This window comes from Kogia breviceps, chromosome 12, assembly GCF_026419965.1.
Source record: "Kogia breviceps isolate mKogBre1 chromosome 12, mKogBre1 haplotype 1, whole genome shotgun sequence".
Classification (NCBI taxonomy): domain Eukaryota; kingdom Metazoa; phylum Chordata; class Mammalia; order Artiodactyla; family Physeteridae; genus Kogia; species Kogia breviceps.
Window position 1 is genome coordinate 51891585 of NC_081321.1, and position 12066 is coordinate 51903650.

Below are 12066 nucleotides of genomic sequence, written 5' to 3' on the forward strand. Positions count from 1 at the left end.
TTTTGCACAGCAAAGGATACCATAAACATGACCAAAAGACAACCCTCAGAATGGGAGAAAATATTTGCAAATGAAGCAACTGACAAAGGACTAATATCCAAAATTTATAAGCAACTCATGCAGCTCAATAACAAAAAAACAAACAACCCAATCCAAAAATGGGCAGAAGAACTAAATAGACATTTCTCCAAAGAAGATACACAGATTGCCAACAAACACATGAAAGAATGCTCAGCATCATTAATTGTTAGAGAAATGCAAATCAAAACTACAATGAGATATCATCTCTCACCGGTCAGATTGGCCATCATCAAAAACTCTAGAAACAATAAATGCTGGAGAGGGTGTGGAGAAAAGGGAACACTCTTGCACTGCTGGTGGGAATGTAAATTGATACAGCCACTATGGAGAACAGTATGGGGGTTCCTTAAAAAACTAAAAATAGAACTACCATACGACCCCGCAATCCCACTACTGGCCATATACCCTGAGAAAACCATAATTCAAAAAGAGTCATGTACCAAAATGTTCATTGCAGCTCTATTTACGATAGCCAGGACATGGAAGCAACCTAAGTGTCCATCAACAGATGAATGGATAAGGAAGATGTGGCACACATATACAATGGAATATTACTCAGCCATAAAAAGAAATGAAACTGAGTTCTTTGTAATGAGGTGGATAGACCTGGAGTCTGTCATATAGAGTGAAGTAAGTCAGAAGGAGAAAAACAAATACCGTATGCTAACACATATATATGGACTCTAAGGAAAAAAAAAATGTCATGAAGAGATTAGTGGTAGGACGGGAATAAAACACAGACCTACTAGAGCATGGACTTGAGGATATGAGGAGGGGGAAGGGTAAGCTGTGACCATGTGAGAGAGTGGCAGGGACATATACACATTGCCAAATGTAAATTAGATAGCTAGTGGGAAGCTGCCGCATAGCACAGGGAGTTCACCTCTGTGCTTTGTGACCACCTAGAGGGGTGGGATATGGAGGGTGGGAGGGAGGGTGACGCAAGAGGGAAGAGATATGGGAACATATGTATATGTATAACTGATTCACTTTGTTGTAAAGAAGAAACTAACACACTATTGTAAAACAGTTATACTCAAATAAAGACGTTAAAAAAAATAACAAACATCTCAAACAGACAATCTAACCTTACACCTAAAGGAACTAGAGAAAGAACAAAAAAACCCCAAAGTTAGTAGAGGAAAGAAATGATAAAGATCAGAGCAGAAATAAATGAAATAGAAACAAAGAAAACAATAGCAAAGATCAATAAAACTAAAAGCTGGTTCTTTGAGAAGATAAACAAAATTGATGAACCATTAGCCAGACTCATCAAGAAAAAGAGGGAGAAGACTCAAATCAATAAAATTAGAAATGAAAATGGAGAAGTTACAAAAGACACTGCAGAAATACAAAGCATCCTAAGACACTACTACAAGCAACTGTATGCCAATAAAATGGACAACCTGGAAGAAATGGACAAATTATTAGAATGGTATAACCATCCAAGACTGAACCAGGAAGAAATAGAAAATATGAACAGACCAATTACAAGTAATTAAATTGAAACTGTGATTAAAAATCTTCCAACAAACAAAAGCCCAGGACCAGATGGTTTCACAGGTGAATTCTATCAAACATTTAGAGAAGAGCTAACACCCATCCTTCTCAAACTCTTCCAAAACAGTGCAGGAGAAGGAACACTCCCAAACTCATTCTATGAGGCCACCATCACCCTGATACCAAAACCAAAGATACTACAAAAAAAGAAAATTAAAGACCAATATCGCTGATGAATATAGATGCAAAAATCCTCAAAAAATACTAGCAAACAGAATCCAACAACACATTAAAAGCATCATACACCAAGATCAAGTGGGATTTATTCCAGGGATGCGAGGATTCTTCAATGTACGCAAATCCATCAATGTGATACACCATATTAACAAAGTGAAGAATAAAAACCATATGATCATCTCAATAGATGCAGAAAAAGCTTCTGACAAAATTCAACACCCATTTATGATAAAAACTCTCCAGAAAGTGGGCACAGAGGGAACCTACCTCAACATAATAAAGGCCATATACAACAAACCCACAGTAAACATCATTCTCAATGGTGAAAAACTGAAAGCATTTCCTCTAAGATCAGGATGAAGAAAAGGATGTCCACTCTTACCACTATTATTCAACATAGTTTTGAAAGTCCTAGCCATGGCAATCAGAAACGAAAAAGAAATAAAAGGAATACAAATCAGAAAAGAAGAAGTAAAACTGTCACTGTTTGCAGATGACATGACACTATACATAGAGAATTCTAAAGATGCCACCAGAAAACTACTAGAACTAATCAATGAATTTTGTAAAGTTGCAGGATACAAAACTAATGCACAGAAATCTCTTGCATTCCTATACACTAATGATGAAAAATATGAAAGAGAAATTATGAAAATACTCCCAATTACCACTGCAACAAAAAGAATAAAATACCTAGGAATAAACCTACCTAAGGTGACAAAAGACCTGTATGCAAAAAACTATAAGACACTGATGAAAGAAATTAAAGATTATACAAGCAGATGGAGAGATATACCATGTTCTTGGATTGGAAGAATCAATATTGTGAAAATGACTATACTACCCAAAGCAATCTACAGATCAATGCAATCCCTATCAAATTACCAATGGCATTTTTTACAACACTACAACAAAACTTCTTAAAATTTGTATGGAGACACAAAAGACCCCAAATAGCTAAAGCAGTCTTGAGGGAAAAAAATGGAGCTGGAGGAATCAGACTCCCTGACTTCAGACTACACTGCAAAGCTACAGTAATCAAGCCAATATGGTCCTGGAACAAAAATAGAAATATAGATCAATGGAACAGGATAGAAAGCACAGAGATAAACCCATGCACCAATGGTCAACTAATCTATGACAAAGAAGGCAAAGATATAAAATGGAGAAACGACAGTCTCTTCAATAAGTGGGGCTGGGAAAACTGGACAGCTACATGTGAAAGAATGAAATTAGAACACTCCCTAACACCATACATGAAAATAAACTCAAAATAGATTCAAGACCTAAATGTAAGACCGGACACTATAAAACTCTTAGAGGAAAACATAGGAAGAACACTCTTTGACATAAATCACAGCAAGATCTTTTTTGATCCACCTCCTAGAGTAATGGAATTAAAAACAACAATAACAAATGGGACCTAATGAAACTTAAAAGCTTTTGCAAAGCAAAGGAAACTACAAACAAGATGAAAAGGCAACCCTCAGAATGGGAGAAAATATTTGCAAATGAATCAATGGACAAAGGATTAATCTCCAAAATATATAAACAGCTCACCAGCTCAATATTAAAAAAACAAACAACCCAATCCAAAAATGGGCAGAAGACCTAAATAGACATTTCTCCAAAGAAGACATACAGATGGCCAAGAAGGACATGAAAAGCTGCTCAACATCACTAATTATCAGAGAAATGCAAATCAAAACTACAATGAGGTATCACCTCACAGCAGTTAGAATGGGCATCATCAGAAAATCTACAAACAACAAATGCTGAAGAGGGTGTGGAGAAAAGGGAACTCTCTTGCACTGTTGGTGGGAATGTAAACTGATACAGTCACTATGGAGAACAGTATGGAGGTTCCTTAAAAAATTGAAAATAGAATTACCATATGACCAAGCAATCCCACTACTGAGCATATACCCAGAGAACACCATAATTCAAAAAGATACATGCACCCCAATGTTCATTGCAGCACTACTTACAATAGCCAGGACATGGAAGCAACCTAAATGCCCATTGACAGACAAATGGATAAAGAAGATGTGGTACGTATATACGATGGAGTATTACTCAGCCATAAAAAGGAACAAAATTGGGTCATTTGTAGATATGTGGATGGATCTAGAGACTGTTGTACAGAGTGAAGTAAGTCAGAAAGAGAAAAACAAATATCGTATATTAACACATATATGTGGAACCTAGAAAAATGGTACAGATGAACCAGTTTGCAGGGCAGAAATTGAGTCACAGATGTAGAGAACAAACGTATGGACACCAAGGGGGGAAAGTGGCGGGAGGTGGTGTGATGAATTGGGAGATTGGGATTGACATATATACACAACATGTATAAAATGGATAACTAATAAGAACCTGCTATATAAAAAAAAAAATAAAATTTTTTAAAAAATTTCCTTACCCATGTGCCAATATTCCCCCAGCCCACTTCAATGAGGATTCAGATCTAATTCAGAGGATGATTAACCTAGCAAGTGACATCAACCTGGATCTAAAAAGCCCTCCTTCCACATAAAGATATTTAAAACAAAAGAGAACACCCAATTATGAAACACTGTTGTTATTCCTGGTAAATCAGAAAATTTTATTTCTGCTTTGGAGTTGCATTTTCCTTTCAAGCTGTATGAGAAAATGGAAAACACGGACTACTGGGATCCCAGGAGAACAAAGGGACTGTTAGTGCTCTTAAGAAGGTCGACAGTACAGGTTGTATCATAATAAGCACCATATTGTGAATTATTAAGAGTAGGAAGTAGGACTTCTCTGGTTGCACAGTGGTTAAGAATCCGCCTGCTAACGCGGGGAACATGGGTTTGATCCCTGGTCCGGGAAGATCCCACATGCCGTGGACCAACTAAGTCTGTGTGCCACAGCTACTGAGTCTGCGCTCTAGAGCCCACGGGCCACAACTACTGAAGCCCACATGCCTAGATCCCGTGCTCCGCAACAAGAGAAGCCACTGCGACGAGAAGCCGGCATACCGCATCGAAGAATAGTCCCGGCTCGCCACAACTAGAGAAAGCCCACGCGCAGCAATGAAGACCCAAAGCAGCCAAAAATAAATAAATAAAGAAAAGAAAATAGAAAAAACAAAAAAACAGTAGAAAGCAATTATAAATAACTGCTGCTGTAACTCATATTGTAACTCAGGGGTTCCAAAGGAAATCAGCAAAAAGTAAGGCCACATACATTCTTTTCAACAACCAAAAAGCTTCAAATGGCATAGACATTATTTCTTTACTTCTGTATTAATACATGATCAACTATGTTTCTTATAATTATGGGGCCAGTTTCATAGATGTTTTCTTAAGCAATTCTGTACCCCACCAAAGGTCAGAGGTAAAACATTAGGAGAACAAAAAGAAACAGGGCAGGTTTAAAACAGTAATTCTTAGGAATATATAAAAATCTCAGAGATGAATGACATTTTAAATTTTCTGTTGATATTCATAGAATGCTTTAATGAGTGAGTTACTATTCTAAACATACCAATTAGGAGTATAAATTACTTATCAAGGCATTTGTAAAATGTCCTCTTAATGAATGAAACATTTCACCATTCATTGCCCAGTTTGTATTTCAAGAAATGAATCTTATATCCCTTACCACTATGGCAGCCACCTTTTCCCAGTTTACCCATGACTTTCCAGGTTTTAGTACTGAAAGCCTAGCTTCTCAGGAAACCCTTAGTCCCATGTCCTGAAAACCCCCTCAACTCTGGGCAAACCTATAGGGTTGGTCACCCTACTACTACTGATTTCACAGGCAAACTGCTGATACTGAAAAAGTGTTTTCTCCAATATACTGCCCAGACTGACTAGCATTCACATCATTTCTCCTACTAATAGCAGCAAAAACCATATGGTACAGGTGGATTGACCCTGACACCAACATCCCATACAGGACTGTATCCTGGAAGGTTTGCCTTTCCTCTCCACCCATATTAAGTCTAGCTTTGCAGATTTTGTAAAGTGATAGTATGAAATAAATGGACCTCTGTGCCCAGGTCTAAGACAAAATCTCTTAGGTTACGAAGGTAGCAAGAGTACCAAGTAAAATTTAAAAGCTCTGGAAGTCTGAAAGACTTGGTTCCAAATCCCAGCTTCCAAATTTACAAGCCGTGTGATGTGCACAGGACTTAACCTTAGCCACTTTGAGCCTTAGTTGTTGTTTTAACATGAATCTAAAAAGACACAATGAAATAACATTTGGTATGTAACACACCTGGGGCAAAGCATGTAATCAATATTGCGATTTCCCTTCCCCTTCCATTTATAACTGATATAAGAAGCTCTCAATACTACAGAGTTGGGCTTCTGCAACTCTGTGGTAAATTGGGAGCTTCAAGTACTGTAAAAAGAATAGCTAGCTATTTGATAGATAACTAGGTAACCTTAATTGTGTACTCACTTCCGCTGTTAAACAAGGTGAACTTGGTGAAAATTTTAACTCTGGGCGAAAAAGGGATACCTTCTTCATTAGATTACCCTTACCTGGGGGTGTGGAAACACCATATAAATATAAAGAATAACTCTTATCAATAAACATCCATTACTACTATGTGAAACCAAGTTACCCGACACTTAAAGGAAGGGAGAGACCACCAATGCATTTGTTTTAAACATGTCTCTCTTCTCAAAGCTCTCAGGAGCACAAGCCTACTTGGTGACTACCCTGGTTAGGAATATCTAATGGGGAGTGGCCTTCCTTCATGCTGGGAAATAAGGAATCAGAGACACCAGACTTCTTGTCTCAGTTTTTTGAATTTATAAAATATGATTATTTTGAATTGTTTCCATGTAAGTCTCATTTTATGAATGCTCATTATTTTTCAAGATTTCAACAGTCTATCTCACATCATGAAATTTCAAGGAATGAGTATATTAAAGTTTTGCACTTCTAATTGAATATTTTATTCCACAACTTCTTGCTAATGATAATCTTTAAACATCAGTTCTCAAGTTAAGTCATTTTCTACCATGGTATCTTCCAGCCACCAGATGTTAAGGAAACTCTCCAGCAATGAAACAAAGGGGAGAAAAGTATGACCTTCTAAAGTCCTCTGCAGGTATTGAGTCAGCATACTTTAATTACTGATCTTTCCCCAAATAGATATATTCTCCCCTCAAAGTAAAGAGAGGGCTCCAAGATAAGGGTTCACCCCAAAGTTTTTCAGCTGAGCCAAGACAGGAACAGAAGGCTCCCTGTCAGGTTTGTTCTTTGTCTAAAGTCCCACACTTGCATCTATGATCAGGATTCATTGCCAAGGTCTCCAATAAACACCAGTCACAAAAGTGAGGTCAAAAAGACTCACTTTTTAAAACCGTGCTTTCTACATGTTTAAAAGGTCTCCAATAAACACCAGTCACAAAAGTGAGGTCAAAAAGACTCACTTTTTAAAACCGTGCTTTCTACATGTTTAAAAAATACACGTAAACTTTCTGTTGTGCTTTTTGGTTTTTGTGGTACGCGGGCTGCTCACTGCTGTGGCCTCTCCCGCTGCAGAGCACAGGCTCCAGAAGCACAGGCTCGGTGGCATGTGGGATCTTCCCGGACCGGGGCACAAACCCGTGTCCCCTGCATCAGCAGGCGGACTCCCAACCACTGCGCCACCAGGGAAGCCCTTGTTTTGCTTTTTAAACAAAACCATATAAATGTTCTAAATAGCAAAGTAGTTGAAGAACATGGAACTGTTTTAAGTAGCAACACAAAAATTTTCCCAAGTTTTTAAGAAAATGGAGAGTCAACCCAATAATCATGAAGTCACATTGTAAGCACGTTGATATCACAAACATTCCAGTATCAAAAAACGGTAAGGTAATTGCAAAGCTAAAAATTTACATCTGGAACCTACATTTACTGTACACCCCAGTAAGTTATGTGGCATTAAACATGCCATTTTCAGAACATTTACACCGAAGTGACAGATCAGCTGGGAGCCTGAAGAGCGCCTGAGCATGTTTCACAGTGTAAACTGCTCCCTGGATCAATTTCAAAGCACAGCCCTCAGGCTCACCCATGCAAGCTGGGGTCTGTGCAGAACTAATCACTTTACATAATAAGAGCCACTTCAGAGAACCCAAGTCAGAGACAGTGATGGCCTTGTGCATGTTGTTAGGCACAGCCAGGCACCTAACCAGGCACATACAACTTAAACTAGAGTAGATTTCTTGACTGAGGTCTATACATAGGCTTTAGGAAATCCAACTGAACCCTTTCAGATTACATGCAAAATTGTATTACATATATATTTTTCTGGGGAGTCAGGCCACAGGTTATCAAATCCTCATAGGTGAGCTAAAAGTAAAAAACCTAAGAAACATGGCGCTGGGATCAATCACCATTCTTCATGAGGCGGGGGAATCTAAAAACACTAAAACTGCAAGAAAATTACCCACCTTCAATTTTACAGCCAGAACCCTCCCCATTTTCATATATACATAATAATATGTAAATTATTTAATATATAACTGTAAATTATACTACATCTACAATTTTTATAAATCATTTGGATACAAACACAATCTGACAGTTCAAAGGTAGGTATTCTGGTATAGGCTCTGTCACCTACCCGCACAACTGCATGCACACAATTTGCCAATCTGTAGAAAGGGGAATTATAACACTGCAAGAGCAATTGTAAATTTCTGAGAAGTGCCACTGTAAGAAAGGGAGGAAAAAATACACAAGGTGAAACTATCTGACTAGTTGTTGCCAATAAGTCAACACACTAAATAACAAGTTATTGTTTGAAAGGCTAAAGTACAGTTAAGATCTCAGAAAGCCCTGCCCCTTGAGTGTTTACTGAAAGCAAGATGTACATGGTCACCTTCAGGCAATATAAGGAAACTGGGGGGAGAAACTCAAACTGGAATCTGCACTCAGTTGTACACTTCTATTTTATACTGTTATATGTCCTTCATTCATACCAGACCCTGTGCCTCTGATATTAAAGGGTCTAAAATACGCTAAAGTACTAAAACAACTAAAAGCTCTGGGATTCATAATATTGGTAATTATAAGTAGTAATACTTCGTATGTATAGCCCTTGGCTTTCACATATATTATTTCCTTCTGATTTACTTATACTAATTGTTTCTACTAGTGAAAATCAGCTCCTGCATCTTATTTTCAGGGGCAAGATTTATCATGGGATAAGAGTGTTTACCATTTTCCCTGTAAGGCCCCTCTTGTTAGTGTTAGGCATATTTCTTGCCTTTCCTGTCCAGCATTCATTTTTCTCTTCATTCATTAGATATTTATTGTGGGTCTACGAACAGGGGGTAGGACTCCATCTGTAACTCTCTGGGGCCTTAAGAAGCCAGACAATAGTGTTCATGAATTCTAACTAGGTTGTATTGCCAAGTTTTGCTCCTCTCGCCGCAGTGTCACTGGTTAGAGAGCGAGGACATAAGAGTTTAACTTCTCATTTACGGCACCAATCCATGCATGAGCAAAATGGATACAGCCATCGGTTTGAAGCACAGCCCTGCAAACAACATCCACCCGGACTGCCAATCTATCTGCCGCGGAGGCCGGTGGGCGGGGTTTGTGGAAGCCGAGGGAAGGACGGGATCGGTGGGAGGAGACCTGGGAGTGCAGAGTTGAGCCTGCGGCTAAGAGTGACAGAGACAGGGAACCCAAGCCACTGCCGAAGGGGGAATATACTCCCTTTCCTTCCTCAAGGGGCACGGGGGGCGGGGCGGAGGTACCTAGTTTCTGCCCCAGGTAGGTGAGGCTGTGATAGACCTTCTCTGCCGCGGCCAGGTGGGCCAAGGCCGCCAGCAGCGACAGCCAGCTGCCCCCCGCGCTCTTGTTGGCCTCTCGTTCCTTCTCCACATTGTCCTTGGCCTTGTCGTAAGAGAAGATACCCAGGTGAGAGAAGAACGTCTCCAGCACCGCCTGTTCCACCGGGACCGGGGCTGCCAGCGGGATAGACTCCCCCATGCGAGCTGCGCTCCAGCTCCACCCACGTGGCTCGCCTCTCCCTCGCACTTCCGGGTTCTCATGGAACGGGCGCGCGAGCGTGCGTGCGCGTGACCGCCGCAAGCGGCGGGCTCGTGAGCGCGCGGCCGCCTGGACCGCGCCTGGGCCTTAGAGAGGACGCAGTTAAGGGTCAAGGCGGGAGAGGGATGGCTGCTCCTTAACTCCTGAGCGACTCCGGCGCTTCGGTTCCCGCAGCTCTGACTATTCGGACCCTCAGGGCAGAGCGCGAGGCGGCAAGCTCGCTGCTCCGTGGAGCTGACGGCGTTCTGAGGTGAGCTGAGAGGCCCCTCCCTGTTAGACTGCGTCAGTGCTGGTGACGTCACGTTTCCGTGACGTCAGTAGTTCTTGTCCTAACATCTGGCCGGGGCTTGGCTGGGGCCTGAGGCGCGCGGCGAGGTGAGCCTTGGGCCCGGAACTGTGCTGGCTCTCACAACAAGGAGTCTGTAGTCCTCATTGCTTTTAAACCAACTCCAGTAGGTGGTTTATAGAATAGAAGTCTCAGGTGGGTAAAGGTTTATCTCGCAACCCCATGTCTGATTTTCACCCGTGGTGGGTTAATTCACTCCTCTGTTAGGTTCTAGTCATCTCGGGTTCATGCTAATGAAAGGGCTTTGGAGCAGAGCTGCTCCTAGGCTTGGCCGAACTACCCACACTGTATTAGGCTTCCTTAAAAAGTTCTCAGAATGAAGGCTACGTTAATGTAACTTCTGCTAAAGAATCTGAATTGATGCACTTTGTCATTCAGATTAATTACAAATCCTCGAACATTTAAGAAACATAATAAACCCAGCTCATAGGTATGTCCACTGCTTGAAACACTACCCCACTGCTCGCTTAGTTTTTACCTTTCTCTTTCTTTGTTTTTTTATTTTATACACGTTAGTCATAGTGTATTTAAGCACGTATATTTTCTTGTGTCTTTCCCCTACTAAGTGAACTCCCTAAAGCACAAACTAGGGTTCATTCACCTTTATAATTTTTTCGTCATGGGTGGCACAATAATTTTTGTTAGACAAATGAGAGAATTGCCTATTTTCATTTTTTTGTCAAAAAGGATCGGTTCTGCCATCGTTACCTTTTAATGCAAATCCCATAATTTGATTTTAATGAATATATAGTGTACCTGTTGCTTGCTCTCAAGAATATAATTGGGTAAGATCAACTTTGTTAACTGTGATATAAGGTGAAATTTTATATATTATAAAGGTGAAAAAGGAGGCAGCAATGGTATCTTTTGGGGAGAATCAGGGAGGCTTCCTGGAAGAGAATGTGGTGGTCCTTAGTGAATGAGTAGATGTAAGTAATCAAAAAAGTGCAGTACTAGCATCAAAACCGACAGACAGTGAAAGAGGGTTATAAAGACTGTGGACATACTCAAGTAATATTAAGAATTCCTTAGATAGTAAAGGTAGCATCATAAATCAGTGGGGAAAGGAAAACTTATTCAATTTATAAGTGAAGGAGACATGATTATGGGGGAAAAAAGACTTTTGCCCTGTATCCTGCAACAACAAATAATTACATGTGTAAAAAACAAAACATAAAACTGACACAGCCGTGCAAAGCAACTATACTCCACTTAAAAAAAAGAGAATAGAGGGCTTCCCTGGTGGCGCAGTGGTTGAGAATCCGCCTGCCGATGCAGGGGACACGGGTTCGTGCCCTGGTCCGGGAAGATCCCACATGCTGCGGAGCAACTAAGCCCGTGAGCCATGGCCGCTAGGCCTGCGCGTCCGGAGCCTGTGCTGGGCCTGTGCTCCGCAACGGGAGAGGCCACAACAGTGAGAGGCCCGCATACCGAAAAAAAAAAAAAAAAAAAAAAAGAGAATAGAAAAGGAAAAAAAAAGTCTAACAAAATAAATTACTGTGTAAACTCAAAGAAAAAAACAAAAAACCATAAACAAACTAGAAAGAAATACAAGTGAAAATTTAATTGATCTAGAAATAGAGAAGAACCTAATTACAAAAGAATTGGAAAAAAATTACACAGGAAGAGATTGGCTTGACTGTAAAAATTTCAAAAAATCGCAATACCAACCTGGAGGGAAAATATTTGTAATGTATGTCAGATAAAGGTTTGATGTGCTTAACATGTCAAGATCTAGGAATCATAGAAATGCAGATTAAACTATTCTTCACCTATCAGATTAAAAATATTTTTTTGTGAGTGCTGGTAAACATGCAGTGACTCTGTTCTTCTACACTGCAGATGACCTTCCTGGAAAACATTTGGCAATGTAT

At 40.1% G+C, this 12066-nt stretch overlaps 2 protein-coding genes across 3 annotated transcripts in view; one reads left to right on the forward strand and one right to left on the reverse strand.

The window, feature by feature from the left end:
• Positions 1-10101, reverse strand: part of KICS2 (KICSTOR subunit 2) — a 40637-nt gene extending 30536 nt beyond the window's left edge. For both annotated transcript variants that reach the window (XR_010835834.1, XM_067009687.1), the window contains exon 1: positions 9552-10101. Coding sequence is in view for 1 of the 2 variants with exons in the window: in XM_067009687.1 (XP_066865788.1) it covers positions 9552-9786 (235 nt within the window). In the remaining variant the exon portion in view is untranslated. The remainder of the gene's footprint in view (positions 1-9551) is intronic.
• Positions 9420-12066, forward strand: part of XPOT (exportin for tRNA) — a 154353-nt gene continuing 151706 nt past the window's right edge. Inside the window, exon 1 of the mRNA XM_067009686.1 lies at positions 9420-10096. The gene's annotated coding sequence lies outside the window, so the exon portion shown is untranslated. The remainder of the gene's footprint in view (positions 10097-12066) is intronic.